Raw genomic sequence first — 18,145 nt, forward strand, 5'->3', positions numbered from 1 at the left:
AGGAACAATAGTCTGGCTGAAAAAAAAAACGAGACGAAACTGTTACAGGAGCAGGGACATGTTAGGACACGGGAGATGAAAGCAAAATAATAGTTGCCTCCTGGGAAAAAAGCAGCATGTCCCACTGCGGCTTATGACCATAGTAGTCCCTCTTAATGTTGTACTCATAGATCAGTCAGTGATGTGCACTTTCAGGATGGCTTATTAATAAACTGTCTGAAATGATTCCCTGTGATTAGATCTCTTGTAGATTTTCTGCAGACAATACAAAGACAGGTCAAATATGTATTTCTTCAGATTCTTCTGTTTATTTTTTTTCCGATAACTTACAGAAATTACAACAAAGTCACAGCTTCCAGCTTCACAACGAACAATAAAAATGAAGTATATACATGTTCACAGAGGTGCAGAATGTGCACCTTGCAATAAATATTATTTTTGGGTATACGTTTACAGTACAATTCAGGTATTTAAATTATTTCGTTTATGCTTCGAACAGAGGTAGACCAAACAAGGCCGGCATATAAATGATGGAGCAGGTGGAGGTTGACTTAGTTGGCGCTGACAAAGGATTGGTAGAGGGACATGAGCTGAGCCTGGAGGTCCTGGGCGTAGGGGTCCAGCTTTTCCCTCAGGTCCTCAGCGTAGGGGGCCACCATTTGTTTCACCAGATTTGCTCTCTGACTCAGCTCAACCTGGACCTTGCTGGTCATGGGGGCCACGCGTTCCTGGAAGTTCTGCAGGTGCTGGTCCACCTTCTGCTTCAGGTCTTCGGTGTAGGGTCCCATCTGAGACTGCAGGTCCTTCACACTCTGCTCCAGGCTGGCCTTCAGCTCCTCGCTCTTCTGCATCAGGGTGGTCCTCAGGGCCTCGGAGTCCAGGGAGTCTGCGTAGGGGGCCAGCTCCTGCTTGAGCTGATCCACTCGCTGCTGGATCTGGGCCTTCATGTTGTCGGTGTAGGGCTCAATCGTCTCCCTGACTGTGCTCAGCTCCTGGGTCACACGCTCTCTCAGCACGTCAGCCTCTGTGGTGACTTTGGTGATCAGGTCCTGGGCTGCAGGGGGAAGCTGCTCCTGGAGGGTGACTGCGTACTGGCTGGCCATGTCGGCACTCTCTGTCAGACGGGCGCTAGAGGACAAACCAAGTATGTTAGACCATCAGCGATTGGTGTCATACCATAAGAAATCTTAATGTCACTAATTGTCCAAGTCAACATGGTCCTGTGTGTCACACAACTTACTTGACTTCCTGTCCGAACTGTGATTTCCTGATCAGGTCGAGGGTGTCATCAGCAGTCTGGGTGGCCTTGCCGATGTAGTCCCAGAAAGCATCAGTCAGCACCTCCAGCTGCGGCTTGGGTGCATCAGCATAGAAGAGGTTGGCATGACAGCCTGTTGGATGGTAACGAGAACAGGTTGAGAACAGTGCAGATTTTCAGCCATCAGGCTCATTCTGATTTCATTAACTGCTGAAGCTCGACTAACAACTATAAAAAAAAAAACCCAGCTAAAGTTAAAAACCAAAGCTTGCAACTCACCAGACAGCACTGCAAGGGCAAGTACAACGAACACCTTCATGGCTGCGTTTTGCTGAAAAACAATTATGATCTAGTTAGTTTTCAATCTGCATTCGAAAGTATCAAAACATTTATATTTGCCTCTCAAAGTTTTGTTTTGTAATGCTCACCTGCTTTTGGCTTGTGTATCTCTGAGCGTTAAGGCGTGTTTGTGAGTGTGTCAGGCTGGTGTGTCCATGCATATATATACACTGAAGCCAGTTGACAGTTGTAGTCAAGAGCGCAAAGTCCAGGAGTCTCTGCCATGTTGTCATAATGGCCCTCTTCCTGTTTCGGCTACTATCACATGACCGCCGAGGCAACAATGCCGACACACAGACACACATCTTCACAGTATGCGGAGGTTTTATGGCTTTTAGGAATGTATTAACTGTAAAAACCTGAGAAATATTTCGTTGGTTCTCCTCTGACCCCTTGCTAGAAAGCATTTAGGGTAATTAACTGTCCACGTTGTCCAGTGCTAACAGCCTGCAGATAACTCCAGATAACCTTGCTTACACTTTTGGACTTTGTATCGAGGCCATCAACGTGAATCAAACAGCACCAAGCACTAGCAAGTTTTTTTTTTATAGCTCAAAATCATCACATAATGTCAACTTTTGTCACCAAGCAGTAATGGAGCGACCTTTGCCAAACTTTCTTTCAAAAATACAGCAAAGTACATTTTTCCAGCTGGCTGGTGAAGTAGTCTTTCTGTGACACATTTAAATTTAAATCTGTTCAAAAATGTTCAATTTAATCTCAACAAGTGCAAGAAGCAGAAAAATAAGTAGAAATACTCAGACTTGATGTACTGGATATACTGTTCACAACCTGGACATCCAGACATTGAAAAAGAAACTGTTTGGGTCTTTAATTTGACTTTTATTGTAGTCTAAGTCTAAGTCTAAGAGTCTTGTACAGAGGCCCTGAGGGGCAAGTGAAGATTTTTTTTTTTTTTCTGGTGATCCATTTTTCAAGTCTGATCCAAACTGTTTTCTCTTTCGTGTTTATGAGTTGAGAACTGATGGAAAAAAAAGTTTTGCTCGGACGATCTCTCTAAGTTCTACAGAAGAGTATTAAAAAAATGTCAGGAGGAAGTTTTTTTATTTTCATTATTCACTGCAAGAAAAAAGTTGAAATGTCGAGAATAAAGTTGACATTTCAAGATTAAAGTCGACCTTTTGAGACTACATCACCCACATATGACTGCCTCAACAAAATGCCTTGTGTAGATGAACTGGTGAAACTGTACTTCAGAATCGGCTTTAGTAACAAAGAAATTATTTTCCCTTTTAGCTCATAAACACAGTGTAGTTGTCAGTATTAGGACTTTGAAGAGATTGTGCTGAAAACTTTGTCTGTTCAGAAGGAAAAACCACACAAGCATGGAAGAGGTGGCCGCATTCGTGCAAGCTGAAATTGAAAAGATGTAGTAATGGCAGAGACCGGATGCTCGGGCAGCTCGCATAGCTGTCAGTCGCTCCCAGGTCGCTCCCCTAACCGGATTTGAGGGACCAGAAGAGTTTACTTTATTCTCGACATTTTGACTTTATTCACAAAATTGTATTTCAACTTTATTCTCAACATTTAGCCTTTTTTTTTAAAGTGCATAATGAAAAAAAAAAATTCCTCCTCTCATTTTTTTTCCTCATCGCTGGCCCGAATACTCTTCTGTAAAGTTTTTTTCAACCTGTGAAAAAAAAATTAAAAAAAATTCAGGAGACAAAAAAAACTTTTTTTCCATGTGTAAATAGAGTGATTTTTTTCCTCCTAAAAAAGAAAAAACACTGTTTTCACACACATAAACACATAAACATTTTTTTTCACTCGATTTCACACATTGAAAAAAAAAAAAATTTCCATGTGTTTTCACAGATGGTAAAGAAATAAAACAGGAGAAAATTGGAGGAACCCAATTAGCTTCGGTGTGAATCCAGATGAATTGATGTATTCAGGCATTTTCGGTCATTTCCTAGGAAATAATGCATGAGTGTATTTAGGTGGCTGGTATGAGTGAATACAAAAAGGGACTGTTTTTGCAGAGGTATGCTCTCTACTGAGTGCCATTCTAGTTTTTAATGCTTTTAAGTGTTATATACGGAAGCCCTAAAGGGCCATGCATTCATACAATCTATTTCCTCTGTTTTCCCGTGATAACGAGTTAATTTCATGTGTTTTCTCGAGATCTCGAGTTATTATCTCGAAATAACAACTGCCGTTTTCCCGAGATAATGGGATAATTTTCTTGAGATCTCGAGATAACGAAACTTTGTTTTCCGAGATAACAATATAATTAAAAGAAAACAAATGAAATTAACTCGTTATCACGGGAACACGGAGGAAATAAAATGTATGAATGCATGGCCCTTTAGGGCTTCCGTAGTTATATGCTGTCATTAAATACAATATTGGTCTCTTGAAGGCTGCTTTAACCTTCAAACCTATACTATTCATCACTGTGAGGAATACTAGTAAGTTTGCACATTTACCAAACCACTTTTTAATTATCTATAGAAGCACACATCAAGTTCTTCTTCAGCACACATGTATTAAAGGCAAAAGGATGGAAATGTTTTTAATTAAATATTCCAGTTTCAAGATCCAGATCTTTCCTTGTCTAACAGACAAAAGGGGTCACTGGTCAACTGCTCCTCTTCAAATGTGGTGTCAGAGAAGTGGACTTTGGCACCTGTGGTGTGAAACAGCAGCTACTTTGTCCTTCAGGAGCTGACGGTGTTTGAGTCTGCTAACCCTTGGCCAGACACTGGCAATGACACAGAAACCAGAGCCGTGACTAACGGTGACGCAGGAGAAATGTTGAGCTAATAGCGACAATAAAACACCCACTGTAAATCTAATTGAAGCCGGACATCAAAGAAATGACGTGGAGGTTGTGTCTGCCTTGGCAGAAGGTTATCTGCAGCTAAGGAGAGCTAACAGCTAAGTGATTAAAGAAGGGCTGATGAGGACAAGGTTCATTTAAGGTGGAATGTATGTATTTTGTAACACTGACACTTTTGAGTCATATATTTAAATGATTACATCAGGCGATTATATCAAGAAAGGCCATAAAAGAATGCAGCAATATGATTTTGAATTAAAATTGGATCTTTGGCGGATGATCACAGCAGAATATGTACTCAGTGTATGTGTGGATTTGGCTGACAGTATGGGCTTGTGCATGTGACCTGCATGGTTTCTCTGACACAAGATGTCAGTAAGGATAGCAGGGTAAGGCAAGGTGACAGCAAGGCACGATCAACTGGACTTTGGGATCATTACAGTCTGGCTCGCTATATAAACTGCAGGACATCGCAGGCTGAACACAAGCACTGCTAACTGGAGCTGCAGAGACACTCAGAGAGAATCAGGTAAGATGATGGAGGACTGACTCAGCTGAGCAGTTGAGCTTTTCATTTCAGAAATACTTGTTCTTGAACATGCCGTGCTAACCAGCTTTGTATCATCTTGTTCTCAGGTCTGAGAGCCATGAAGGTCCTTGTTGTGCTCGTCCTCGCCGTTTTCACTGGTGAGTATGAGGAGAAGAAATATCTTTACTCTTTTTGGAGCATGACAAGATCAAGATAAAGAGCTGCAGGGCTAAATATGCATGAGGATCTCTATATGGATGAAAAATGTAAAGACCTGTTTTAACTGTTCCTGTGTCCATCCAACAGGCTGTCACGCCAACCTCTTCTATGCCGATGCACCAAAGACACAGCTGGAAGTGGTGACCGATGCTTTCTGGGACTATGTTGCCAAGGCCACCCAGACAGCTGATGAAACCCTCCAGGTGATCAGGAAGACTCAGTTTGGACAGGATGTGAGGTAGGCCAGACAGGACCATTGTGATGAAAGTGCAAAATTTGAAAATTCAAACACAAAAATGGTCAATCTCCACTAATCGTGAATCATATCACCATTGCAATATCTGTCAAAATAATTGCAATACCCTTGGTGACATGCTAATAATGTAAAAACTGACAAGCAATTTCTCCTAACTTAAATATGAACAAAACTTAAACTTTTGTTCTCTCTCTTGTCCAGCGCCCGTCTGACAGAGAGTGCCGACATGGCCAGCACGTACGCCGTCTCCCTCCAGGAGCAGCTTCCCCCTGCAGCCCAGGACCTGATCACCAAAGTCACCACAGAGGCTGACGTGCTGAGAGAGCGTTTGACCCAGGAGCTGAGCACTGTCAGGGACAGACTGGAGCCCCAGGCTGAGGAAATTAAGGCCCGCATCCAGCAGCGAGTGGATCAGCTCAAGCAGGAGCTGACCACCTACGCAGAATCCCTGGACTCCGAGGGCCTGAGGACCGCCCTGACACAGAAGACCGATGAGCTGAAGGCCAGCCTGGAGCAGAGTGTGCAGGAGCTGCAGAACCAAATGGGGCCCTACACCGAAGACATGAAGCAGAAGGTGGACCAGCACCTGCAGACCTTCCAGGAACGCGTGGCCCCCATAGCTGAGAAGGTCCAGACTGAGCTGACTCAGAGAGCCCAGCAGGTGAGAGACATGGCTACCCCCTACGTTGATGATCTGAGAGAGAAGCTGGACCCCTACGCCCAGGACCTCCAGGCTCGTCTCACCTCCCTCTACGAGTCCTACGTCAAAACCAACTAAGTCAACCTCCACTTAAACAGAAAGAAACTGCATCCAAAGAACTCATCCTCTGATCCCAGAAACATGTTGTCAACAAGCTCAAAGGTTCTTCAGATATATTTAAAGTATTAAAAAATAGATTCAAATAGATATTGAGTGTTGGTCTGTGACCTCACACTGTGTTCTCTTCCTATATTATGGAAATAAAGCAAATGCAAAATTAAAACCTACGAGTGTCTTAAGATTTTTACAAAGTCCTGATGAAGTTTTAAATGCCTGTTGGTATTGTTTAAGGATGCAAAATGTTTGGGGTTTTCCTGCAACTTAAAGGTGCACTCTGTAGTTTTGGAGAAGTAATTTTAATCAGAAGGGAAAAATCTTCAATGACATGAAATACACAAACTCTCTTTGTTTTCATGACTGAATGAACTGAATAAACACACTGACCTTTGAGGACAACACAATTTCATGCTGTTTCACTTTGTTTATATTTAGCGGACCCTGCCACCTTTCTAGCTTCAAGCAGTGTTCTGGAGACCTTATTTTCCTCTGAGAACAGCTTGTTTATTCACTTATGGAAAAAATACACATTTGAGTTTGAATTATTACCTCATTAATATTGAGGTTGAGGTAATACCTTCTCTGAAACGGCATACTGTCCCTTTAAAATAGATTGAAAAACATCACTTCCCAACTGTGGTAGTAAACAGTGTCTCCAATGTGGTTACTCACACTTACATTATTAAATGTAAACAAGAATACATTTTTTGACATTTTTTTCTTTTGAACTACTTCACAAATGTCCCACACATGAAAACATAAAAACCGGACCGGATTCAAAAGAACTAGTGCCATCTGGTGAACATACAGAGTCACTTCATCTTACATACTCGTGCAGATGTGGGCGACAGAGTGACCAGCCAATTTAAATGCATGGATTTTAAACGTTTACAGTTGTAAGAAAGCAATAAACTATCCATACTAACGCCACACAAAAATCAGTTGGGAATAACACCGTTCTTGTTTGTTCAGCGCCTGGTTGCAAAATCTCGCCCCCCCTGCCACGCCCCATTAGTTGTGGGTCTTGAACGGGACATGTTCAGGTTTGTCCTTGCAAGTCTGGAAATTCATCCTGCTTCCACCTTGTTTTTTCAGTTTTCTTTTTGTGCCTCCATCCCCGCTGCCAGATCGCTCCCACGCTGCCTTACCCAGTGGCAAACAACATTCCTTCTGTTCTGCCCCCAGCCGTCACAGACGACGCTCACCGTTAACCCTCCGAGCACACAAACACACACACAGTTCTGATTTCTTATCCTGTCCTGTTGTTTTTTGTGATGTATATAATGTTATATAATGAATCTGTTTGTTGGGTTTTACTGGATAAAGGACCCAACTTTTCCCCCTTTCTCTTACTTTTCCTATCTGGTTTTCAGTTATTTTGACTTTCTGATTTTGTACCTGTAGCTGTTTAAAAATAGGATTTAGTGATTGTGAACCAATTTATTACATAATCATCTAAGTAAACAGATGACAAATATACAGTGACAAGTATGAAAAGTTTGAAAAATCAGACTTACTTCATAGATCCTGAAAAGCAAAAAAAAAAAAAAATCTAATTTTTAGGCATAATACAACCAGACAGGAGATAATGGGCAGAAAAATGAAAAAGAAATGAAAACCCACTATGAGCCACACTGAAATACATTACTTGTCATTATGTGTCAGTTCATTTTGGTTGATTTTGGTTGACTGAAAGTAAGAAACTCACGTCTGTGACTATAACAAAACAATCTACTGTTTAATCCTTGTCATTCTCCAAATTCACATAATTCTCTAAAGATCTTGGGAAGATCGATGATTTATTAAACCGCGTAATTGTTGTTGCAGACTGCAGTCTACTTTCGCCTCATGTTTTTCAGCTGTCTGAAAATATATTAATGGAAATACATTAAAGGAATTGCTCAGCATTTGGGGAAATGTGCTTATTGACCTTCTTGCTCTGAAAGATGAATATACCACTCTCCTTTCCTCTGCTCAATGAATATGAAGACTGGAAACATGGGGAAACAGCTAGCCTGCCTCTGTCCAAAGCTAAAACAGAACTTTATTTACATGTTATAACTGAATCTGTAAAAGAGGAAGTGTAAAAACATCCAGCTATTATTTCACAGAGGGATATGTTTACGCATCGCCCCAATGGTGAATTTCGTCCGCCATGTTCCAGCATTACATGTCGGCAACTCGTGTACCATAATTTTGTCCGACTGTCCGAGTTGTTGTCCCGACTTGAGGGGGCATTCACGTGAATTTTTCCAGACATGAACGCAGAGAAAGACTCGCCATTACGCCAGTTTTGCTATTTATTTTTTTACTTTTTTTACACCAAACACTCCAAGTGTTGTGGCAGTGTGTGATTTTTAGAAACATCCTGGCATTCTGGAAGCGAAAGAGCAGTGTCTTGTAAAACTTTCACTTTTCTTTCTATGTTTTGCTCGTCACAGCCCTGTGCTTATGGTCTGCTTACATTTAGGCACAAAAACCACTTGGTTAGGGTTATAAAACATCATGATATGGCTTAAAATAGCCTGCCTGTTTTGGTCGCCACAAAAACAGCAGGAAATCTCTCCACATAGTTGAACTGCAGTCACCTGCTTGGCAGCCTTGTGGCTTGTGGCGACGCCGTTTACACTGATTTAAAATAATCCTCTATTGAATAAAAGATCCGTGAATATGAAATGACATTTTTCCAACCACCTCCTTACACAAGGCTGTTGTCCTTGAACCTAAAAGGGTAACTAGACCGTTAGCTTACTGGCTCACCCTGAACATCATTAGAGCGAATGACAGCAGCCAGACTGTCTGACTCAAGGTTACTTTTGTTGATAGACACGCATTAACTGCTGAGTGCATTAAACGTGTGACCCCTTCATTACGGGGCTATAAACTCAGCAGACATTTGGCTCCGTTGGCACACGGCCCCATCAGCTGATACCACTCTGACTCAGAAACAGATGATTGGGGGATGTGCTGCAAGAAAAACACCCAATTCTGAACTTGAGCACCCAGTTCAACAACTTTCAACCCACAGCCGTTAACTCTAATAACCTTGCTGACTCGTCCTAACAGATGTTTCCCTGTTCGGAGGAGTGAGATCATCCAGACTTAACCAAAAAAACAACTTCTAACCAGAGAACAACATCATCAGGCCGGGGTTACTGCCGTTCACAGCACCTAAAGATGCCCTCTCACGCACCCTCGCCTGATAGACGTTGGACATTGCCTCTGTTGCTGTGGAGCAAAAGGAGAAGCAGTTAAGATGGCTGTGTCAGATATTTTACTGTATAACCTCACGGTTCTTCTCTGTTTCGCTTCCCCAGTCTGTCCCTTTATTCAGCAAAGGAGGGCACGTCATTGTGGGTTTGTGTATTCTGGCCTGTGACCTCTGTTAAACTGTTGTGTGTAGCTGGGTCACTGCAGTCCATCACCTCTGCACGACACAAACACATGTTTATTCTACTTTAGACCTCTACTCAACTACATTTCGGATGGAAATATGCTGTGATGGAATGTAAAGTACATTTACTCAGGTACTGTGCTGAAGTACAATTTTGAGGTACATTTTCTTCTACTTTATACTTCCAACGGAGGCAAATATTGTACTTTTTTAATGTTTATTTGATAACTTTAGTTACTAGTAATTTTGCAGATTACAAAACACCTCTACTCAACTACATTTCAGAGGGAACTATGCAGTGATGGAATGAAGTGTAACCAAGTAAAAGAGGCGCTGTACTTAAGTACAATTTCGAGGTGCTTGTACTTTACTTGAGTATCTCCTTTTCCTGCTACTTCAGACTTCCACTCCACTACATCTAAATAAACTTTTTACTTTACTGCGTCCATTTGATTACTTTAGTTACTAGTTACTTTGCAGATATAATATAATTTATATTACATATTTTTTTTTTTTTTACTCTTCCAATAATCAGAAGAATGCTGAATGTTGGATCAGATAATCAGCCGACCGACTGATTTACTTTTAAGTATTTAAGTATTTATGGCAAGAAAATTACTTTTGTTGCTAAAGTACATTTAATATCAGATATTCAAAGGCCTTTAATCAAGTATTATTCATATGGGTGACTTTGACTTTTACTAAAGTTATCTTTTTACATTTATAAAATATCTAGATTATATCTGTTATCTCCAGACTGGAAATACATCTGAGTCGTAGATGAATGTTTCACAGTTTAAATATCTTCCTACAATCTTAAATAAGACGGAAAAAGAAAATCCTTCGTTAAAACAAAATAAATAATCGTGTGACGATTATGTGATCACATCACTGACCGAGATTTGTTTGCGGGTTTGACTGGACTGGACCTGTTATCTACCTGAACACACAGTAATGTGTGCGACACACCCGCTGCAGTGACACAAACGCCTGTCGTGGAATACCGAGGTCAAAGGTCTTTCGTTTCCAACAGAAAAGTGACAACTAAAGGCACCAAGTTATACGTATTATGTACGTATTATGTATGTACGATTCTATTTCTATTTCTTACCTTTTTATTATATTGTTAATTTTTTACTATTGTTATTGTTTATTGTTATATTGAACTGTCCTTTGGCTGCTGTGACGCACACATTTGCCCGTTTGCAGGACTAATAAAGGAATTCTGATTCTGATTCTGGTTATCTGCGTCACTTCACTGTCAATTGATTACGCTCAGAAAAGAACATTTTAATTCACTGCAAGATAGCAGAACTATTTGACTTGTCACATAGCTGACACCTTTGGGTTATCACACACTGTTGTTATCATGTCCTCACACTAATTATCCGACCAGCCCATTTAAACTTTGTTCCTGTGTAAAGTTGGATCTCTGTGAAAAAGATGACAAAATGGAGAAATCTCTTAGGTTGACAACGAAGTGGCCAAGCTCTAAAGGGCTAAGGTCATTACACATGGACAGTGACGGAGTCCGAGTATGAACTTGTTAGAACAACCGACACTGGTGTGCTTCTTACAAAACAAAACTGGGAGAGTCTGACAAAGGAGTTACACAATGTTTTCCCTACTTTTAATATTGGCCACTCTTGACTGATGCTGGTAAAACACCCACATTCATAGTTAAATTCACAGTTTTGTCCACTTCTAGCTTTTAGTCAGGGTTTTGGGCTGAATTCAGTGTTTGGATTTGTCATCACTTTTGCTTTTGAGGTGAAGCTTTTCCTAAGAAAAGGGAAGTGTGTGTTGGACTGCTGCTAATGCAACTATAGGCTTTTTTAAAACCTTCACTGTAAAAATAACAGGTCCTGTCGGGACAGTTATGTTCTTACACTGACTGAACAAATGTAGGTTGCGCAATAAGTTCAGGTAAACACTTTCTTTTTGCACCAAACATTCCCTTTCCTGTGCCAAAATGTCAAAATCCTGGAAGTTCCTTGGAAATAACAGCCCTCTGTGAAAACCTACAATGTAAAAACAGTTTTTTTTTCAGTTCTTGTATATTTTGTTTCTCCTGTTCAGTGTCTGAACATTTTTTAGGGTAATAAAATAGTTTGTTTTCTCTGTATTTTATTACCAGTAATCCTTCTTTTGTGCAGTGGCATTGCTGTTCTTGAGTGTCCCCCAAGCCTGAACATGCCCATGTTGTAGTGCTGACACCTTTTTTTTTTTTTTCACTGGTAATTTATATCTCTACTCATGCTACAGAGTACAGCAAGTACAGAACATAACAAATGCAATCTGGTGCAAAAGTTACATGTGCTGCATTAACCATTGTAATCATTAGAGTGGGGTTGTCATGCAAAGATGCCATATGTGCAGGGGGTTGTGTGTCTGTAGGGGGTGAATAGGTGTCAATGGTCAGCCAGCGCTCACAGATCTGAAGGCATGTGTGAAAGGCCAATTTACATCCTGGTGCCAGGAGGATTACATTCAGATCAGAACACCCGGTGAGGGGAAAACCTGCAAAGTAGTGATCATTAACACCAAACCTGCAAAAATCAGTGGTGGAGAAGGAAAAAGTGGCAAAACCACAACTTTAAAAGTGAAGGAAAAGTACAGAAACAGAACTAAAAATACAGCTAAAAGTACCAACAAACAGTTAAGTTATATTATTGGTGCACATGGCTGAGATGACTTTATATATGTAAGTTCAACATGTTCTATACAAAATCTAAATCTGCCAAATAATTCAGCATTCAGATAAACGTACAATATTTCACAACAAAGATGTAGCGGGGTAAAAGAAGTGGTGGGCTGTAACTAGGTACATTATTTTAATATTGTACTTACGTACATATGAAAGGTTATCATAGTTTAAATAAGTGTTTTCATCTTTATTCTACTTTAGAAATCTACTCAACTACATTTCAGAGGGAAATATGCTGTGATGGAATGTAACTAAGTACATTTACTCAAGTATTGTGCTGAAATACAGTTTTGAGGTACATTTTCTGCTACTTTATACCTCCACTCCGCTACATTTTGGAGGCAAATATTGTACTTTCTACTCCACAACGTTTATTTGCGACTGTAACTATAGTTACCAAAAAATTTGCTAGATTACATGCTGTACGGAGCCATTTTTTTGTTTTAAAACGCACTTTAACACACCTCTACTCAACTACATTTCAGAGGGAACTATGCAGTGACCGTACTTAAGTACAATTCAAGGCGCTTGTACTTTACTTGAGTATCTCCATTTTCTGCTACTTTATACTTCCACACTGCCACATTTTGTAGGCAAATGTTGTACTTTTAACTCCACTATGTTCATTTGCTAACTTAAGTTACTTTGTAGATTACATGCTGCATCAGAGCCATTTTTTAGTTTGTTTTGGAGCTCGTTTCAATTCACTGTAATTTAATCAATTTATAGGCAACACAGTGAGACCCACAGTAAACACACACGTAAGTATGTGTATAATTTACTTTCACTTACGCTTAAGTACATTTAACACAAGAAAATTACTTTTGCTACTTAATTAACTTTAATATCAGATACTTAAAACCTTTTACTCAGGTCTTATTTGAATGAGTGACTTTGTAAGTCAGATTTTTACATTTTTACATCTTCACTTTTGACTTAAGTATGACTTCTGGGTACTTGATTACCTATTTTTTCAGCCAGAGTTACTTTTTACTTTACAGGTTTTTACACACAAGCCCTCATCAGCTTCTTAAAATATGAAGCTCTGTTATAATTTAATGCTATCCCAACAGTATAAAAAGAAGCTCACAGAAGCTTTTAAATCTCCTGGAGCTCTTTCTTGTTTTGGAGTATTTTAGCAGCGAGTAGTGTTCATGAAGCCTTTAAGTCGACTGTGTGAAATTTACAAAAACAGAGACATTCTGTATTTTCAGATGTTGAAACTTTCCCCCAGTTTTATTCTCGTCACAGACAAATTGCTCAACCGACAGAACAAACCTGTGAGAACTTCGGACACAGAGACACAATCATCATCACCACCACCACGTGGACCCACTCCCCCTCCTCCCTCTCCTCCTCCCCCTCCTCCTCCTCCTCCTCCCTCCTCCCTCCTCCTCCTGACTGTATAAAAGCCCTCAGTCACCGTCCAGGCAGCACGGAGGAAGCTCAACCTCTCAGGTGAGTAGAAGAGCCGCGCACAGAGAGCCTCATGTCTTATAGAGACTACTTTCTGCAAACAACTTGATCTGCTATCTGCTGATAGTGATAGACTGTTAAATGGTTTTATTCACATCTGTGTATTTCCTCAACCCATTCCTGGGTTTAACTGTAGTTTTCTGAAAAATCTCTTGGGAAATTCTGTTGCATTACATTGTTTGCTCACCTTTCTCCTCTTTCATTCACAGGTGTAATCTGTCTGTCTATCAATCATGAAGGCTGTAGCTCTGATCCTTGCTCTGGCGGTCATCACTGGTAAGCAAATTGCTAGTCTAGGATTAAATATCCTACAATTTGGTTTTCAAAATGTCATTCTTGGTTTGTATATGTATCCAATCTTCCTATATTTGCCCTCGACAGGCTGCAATGCCCGTGTTGTGCGCCAGGCTGATGCCACCCCAGACCCCTGGGTGGAATCCGTCGATCGTTTCTGGCAGTACATCGCTAGTCTGAACCAGCAAGCCGATGGAGTCGTGGAGAACATCAAGTCCTCTCAGCTCACAAGGGAGCTAGAGTAAGTGATTTTTTTTAAGGAGGCATTTATCAGTCCTGTCATACCTTACCGACACGTTCCTGTGCTTGCTCCTCTGTTTTCATGATCTCCAGTGTCTCAACTTCACACTCTCATCCCTGCACTATGCTCACAATCCTTACATCTTCTCCTTGCAGCACTCTGATCACTGACACCATGGCCGAGCTGAGTACATACAGAGAAAGCATCGAGACCAAGCTGATGCCCTACACCGAGACTTCCACCGCCCAGCTCACACAGGACCTGCAGCTTCTGGCCAACAAACTCCAGAAGGACATGCTTGACGCCAAGGAGCGCAGCACTGAGTACCTCGGTGAGCTCAAGACCATGATGGAGCAGAACAGTGATGACGTTCGCGGCCGCATCAGCACCTACACCCACAAGCTGAAGAAGCGCCTGAACAAGGACACCGAGGAGATCCGCAAGTAAGTGGAGTAAAGGCTTTCACACTTATTCACTTCAACTCTTATTTAAAAAGCCTTTGTTGGTATGAAACCTAAATGTCTTTTTCTTCTCCACCCCAAGCACTGTGGCCACCTACGTTGGCGAGCTCCAGTCCCGCACCACCCAGAACCTTGAGGCCGCGAGGGAGCAGGTTGAGCCCTACGTCCAGCAGGCCAGTGAGACCGCCAACCAGAAGCTGAGCGACATCTCCACCCTGCTGAGGAGCCAGGCTGAGGGCTTGGGCCAGCAGCTTGAGACCCAGGCTGAGGGAATCAAGACCCAGCTGGAGGCCACCGCCCAGGAGCTGCGCACCTCCCTGGAGGGCAAGATCGACGAGCTGACCGAGCTGCTCACCCCCTACGCCACCCAGATCCGTGAGAAGGTCGAGGGCATCGTGGACAAGGTCAAGGAGGCCACCATCGCCTAAAAAGAAAGACTGAGTGTTTTTGAAGGGTTTTAGATGTTTGTGCAAACCACTGATTTCTTAATACCCCGGCAGAAAGGGGAAAGGGGAAAGTTAAGGGTTATGGATATCTTCATCTGGGTGCTCTGCTGTTTGGGGTAAGGGGGTTGATGAGATGAAGAGAACAGAACGTCTGCAGAGTCGCCCTTTCTTCTCTCATCAACTCGCTTCACCGAACACAAGCACAAGCGATAACAGCCTTTCATACACAAGCAGGAGACAATTATTTGCAATATGCTTTGCTTTTATACTTTGAATTAACTGTTCTAGCTGCCTATCCACTGCCCCCCAACCCCCCCCAAACAAGTTTTTGGTCTCAACTTTCCTGCATTTTGTTTGGTTGTAAATATAATAACTGCAGAGTTTGGATTCCAGACTGAAATACACCAAACACAAGTGTCTTTCATTTCAATAAATGCACTGAATTTTTCTACTGAACCACTAAAGTGCCCTTCTGTATTGTCTGCATATCTTGTTGTACACAGAAAAGTGGAATGTAAAATGCAATAACGACAAGCAGTCTTCAGTCTGACTAAAAAGTGTCCCTTGTGTTTCACGTGTCATACGCCCTCCATGCGGCTCGCTGTAAATGCACTTCCTGCGGCTACAGTGTGCTGAACAGTGCTGAGTGAATAAAGAACCTAGAAAAGATGTTCTGTTTCTGCTGTTTCTTCCTCTGATCAATCATTGAAGAGTAATCTATTATTCAAGATGAGCTTCAGTTACGCCAACAAGTGGAGACCTCGCAGGCTGTTGGTGTTCATAGCACTTTGAATATGTTTTTACAAATAAACTGTGATCAGCTTGTAAAATATAATGCATTTTAATCTAAATCTACTGAAGAGAATATAAAGTAGTTCATAGTAGCTTAATCTTTACTTATAATGGAGTATTTTGACATAAAGCATTTAAAGTAGACGACCCCAAAGACTCCCTCAGGTTTAAAATGCAACTTCTGCAGTGATTTTCAACTTTCTGCAGCGACACATGAAAGTTATGTGAAAAATATGAAAACAGAGGAACATGAATGTTGACACTTTCATCCCGTTATATCCTCGTGACAGTAACAGCCAGATTGCTCAATCAACAGAACAATCATCATCATGTGCGAGCAGTTGCTCATCCCAGCATCAGCAGCACCGTTGGACAGTATAAAAACCCTCAGTCAGTGTTCAGGGAGCTCATCCTCTCAGGCGAGTGAAAGGCCCGTGCAAAATCTCTTGAGAAACTGTCGCATTACATTGTTTGCTCACCTTTCTCTCTTTCATTCACAGGTGTTATCTGCCTGTCTATCAATCATGAAGGCTGTGGCTCTGATCCTTGCTCTGGCGGTCATCACTGGTAAGCACACTGCTGATTCAGGATTCATTATCACCATTACAATTTTTTTTTTTATTAGTGTTTGTATGTTTATCCAAGCTTTCCACATGTGCCCTCAACAGGCTCCAGTGCCAGAGCTGTGCCCCAGGCTGAAGACACCGCACATGAGGTCTGGATGGCAATCATGGACCAGGCCCATGGGTACTTCTCTAAACTTGACCAAAAAGCTGATGGGCTTGTGCAGAAGCTCAATGTGTGTCCTCAGTGTGCCTCTCAGATCAGCAGGGAGCTAGAGTAAGTGAGTCAAACTTTACCTATAATTACAGCAGCTGCTCCTCTGTTTTCCTACATCTCTTTGCTAGATATACAATTTCTCTCCAAACCTTACAGCTTTCTAAATGTCACACTCTCAGCCTCGTATTATGCTTACAATCTTAATATTTTCTGCTTGCAGCGCTCTAATCTCTGACACCATCCAGACCAAGCTGATGCCCTACGATGGGAACTCCCCTGGCGACTTTACTCAGGACCTGGAGCTTGTGATCAAGAAATACATGCAAGGCCATCAGCTGGATACCCAGGCTAAGGAAATCAGGACCCAGCTGGAGGCCACCAACCAGGAGCTGTTCGAGCTGCTCTCCTCCTTAGCTACCAAGATCCGTGAGAAGATCAAGAGCATCGTGGACGAGGTCGAGGAGTCCTCTACTGCCTAAAGTTTCTGAAGGGTTTAAGATGGTTGCTGGTCTGATGTTTGTAGCAGCAGGAATGTGTAAACCCTTGATTTCAGAATATCCTAGCAGAGAGGGGGAAGGGGGTTAAGAGTTACAGATGATATCTTAATTTGGGTGCTCCACTGTTCTGGGTAAGCGGGTTGATGAGATGAAGGAAGGAGGATGAGGTGCGTCTTTAGCCGAACAATCAGCAGATAAACATCTGTTTAGGTTCGTCGGTCGCCCTTTCTTCTCTCATCAACTCACCTCACTGAACACAAGCACCTCAGCAGATAACAGCCTTACATACACAAACAGGAGACAATTATTTGCAGCATGCCATGCTTTGCTTCTCTACTTGGAAATACATGTTCTAGCTGCTTATCTCCCTCAAACAAGTTTATGTCTTGAGTTTCCTGCATTTTGCTTGGGATTCCAGATCTAAATGGACCAAATACAAGTGTCTTTCATTTCAATAAATGCACTGAATTTTTCTACTGAACCACTGAAGTGCCCTTCTGTATTGTCTGCATTTCTTGTTGTCCCTATAGCAGTTGAAAATATTTAAAACAATCTCTCGAAGAATGAGAAGAAGTCTTAAAGGCTTTTTTTTTTAAGTTTGAGAAATGTCTCATTAAGCCCCCTACCGCCTCAACCCTGAAAATACACCCCTCCTGTTCTTGCATAAGGCTACAGGGGCTAATTACATAAGGGGAATTTATCCGGAGCACATCTGCCCCTCCGGACACTTTTTCAACCACCCCCCTGACACATGAACACAGTGTCCCACCTCTCCTTCTTTGCAGAACTGTGGTGTTAAAGTACTGCTCAACCAGGAGGTAATTCATCTTAAAGTT

The 18,145-nt window shown here is 41.7% G+C and overlaps 4 protein-coding genes across 5 annotated transcripts; 3 read left to right on the forward strand and 1 right to left on the reverse strand.

The window, feature by feature from the left end:
• Positions 1–286: 286 nt before the first annotated feature.
• On the reverse strand, positions 287–1,735 carry LOC141011566 (uncharacterized). Its single transcript, XM_073484740.1, has 4 exons — positions 1,687–1,735; positions 1,538–1,589; positions 1,241–1,391; positions 287–1,128 (listed from the first exon to the last, which is right to left on the reverse strand). Exons 2-4 carry the CDS (start codon positions 1,575–1,577, stop codon positions 552–554), a joined length of 768 nt encoding a protein of 255 aa, XP_073340841.1. The 5' UTR covers positions 1,578–1,589; positions 1,687–1,735; the 3' UTR covers positions 287–551.
• A 3,108-nt stretch (positions 1,736–4,843) lies between these two features.
• Positions 4,844–6,625, forward strand: LOC141011567 (uncharacterized). 2 transcript variants are annotated; one of them, XM_073484743.1, is made up of 4 exons: positions 4,844–4,929; positions 5,037–5,087; positions 5,236–5,386; positions 5,606–6,625. In XM_073484743.1, exons 2-4 carry the CDS (start codon positions 5,048–5,050, stop codon positions 6,180–6,182), a joined length of 768 nt encoding a protein of 255 aa, XP_073340844.1. In that variant the 5' UTR covers positions 4,844–4,929; positions 5,037–5,047; the 3' UTR covers positions 6,183–6,625. The 2 variants fall into 2 exon arrangements, with proteins under 2 accessions (XP_073340844.1, XP_073340843.1); XM_073484742.1 differs by lacking the exon at positions 4,844–4,929 and having other exon boundaries at positions 4,955–5,087; positions 5,606–6,387.
• A 7,132-nt stretch (positions 6,626–13,757) lies between these two features.
• Positions 13,758–15,909, forward strand: LOC141012650 (uncharacterized). The gene is made up of 5 exons (XM_073486177.1): positions 13,758–13,780; positions 14,008–14,074; positions 14,180–14,333; positions 14,489–14,776; positions 14,877–15,909. Exons 2-5 carry the CDS (start codon positions 14,032–14,034, stop codon positions 15,220–15,222), a joined length of 831 nt encoding a protein of 276 aa, XP_073342278.1. The 5' UTR covers positions 13,758–13,780; positions 14,008–14,031; the 3' UTR covers positions 15,223–15,909.
• Positions 15,910–16,494: 585 nt separating this feature from the next.
• Positions 16,495–17,790, forward strand: LOC141012651 (apolipoprotein Eb-like). Its single transcript, XM_073486179.1, has 3 exons — positions 16,495–16,599; positions 16,701–16,872; positions 17,033–17,790. Exons 1-3 carry the CDS (start codon positions 16,557–16,559, stop codon positions 17,289–17,291), a joined length of 474 nt encoding a protein of 157 aa, XP_073342280.1. The 5' UTR covers positions 16,495–16,556; the 3' UTR covers positions 17,292–17,790.
• The last annotated feature ends 355 nt before the right edge of the window (positions 17,791–18,145 follow it).

This window comes from Pagrus major, chromosome 17, assembly GCF_040436345.1.
Source record: "Pagrus major chromosome 17, Pma_NU_1.0".
In the NCBI taxonomy this organism is placed as follows: domain Eukaryota; kingdom Metazoa; phylum Chordata; class Actinopteri; order Spariformes; family Sparidae; genus Pagrus; species Pagrus major.

Coding starts and splice junctions, on each gene's coding strand:
- LOC141011566 (XM_073484740.1), bottom strand. CDS start 1,577: ATGAAGGTGTTCGTTGTACTTGCCCTTGCAGTGCTGTCTG. Junction 1,392..1,537: donor TGCCCTTGCAGTGCTGTCTG/GTGAGTTGCAAG, acceptor ACCATCCAACAG/GCTGTCATGCCAACCTCTTC. Junction 1,129..1,240: donor CAGTTCGGACAGGAAGTCAA/GTAAGTTGTGTG, acceptor TTTGTCCTCTAG/CGCCCGTCTGACAGAGAGTG.
- LOC141012650 (XM_073486177.1), top strand. CDS start 14,032: ATGAAGGCTGTAGCTCTGATCCTTGCTCTGGCGGTCATCACTG. Junction 14,334..14,488: donor CAGCTCACAAGGGAGCTAGA/GTAAGTGATTTT, acceptor TTCTCCTTGCAG/CACTCTGATCACTGACACCA. Junction 14,777..14,876: donor GACACCGAGGAGATCCGCAA/GTAAGTGGAGTA, acceptor CTCCACCCCAAG/CACTGTGGCCACCTACGTTG.
- LOC141011567 (XM_073484743.1), top strand. CDS start 5,048: ATGAAGGTCCTTGTTGTGCTCGTCCTCGCCGTTTTCACTG. Junction 5,088..5,235: donor CGTCCTCGCCGTTTTCACTG/GTGAGTATGAGG, acceptor TCCATCCAACAG/GCTGTCACGCCAACCTCTTC. Junction 5,387..5,605: donor CAGTTTGGACAGGATGTGAG/GTAGGCCAGACA, acceptor TCTCTTGTCCAG/CGCCCGTCTGACAGAGAGTG.
- LOC141012651 (XM_073486179.1), top strand. CDS start 16,557: ATGAAGGCTGTGGCTCTGATCCTTGCTCTGGCGGTCATCACTG. Junction 16,600..16,700: donor TGCTCTGGCGGTCATCACTG/GTAAGCACACTG, acceptor TGCCCTCAACAG/GCTCCAGTGCCAGAGCTGTG. Junction 16,873..17,032: donor CAGATCAGCAGGGAGCTAGA/GTAAGTGAGTCA, acceptor TTCTGCTTGCAG/CGCTCTAATCTCTGACACCA.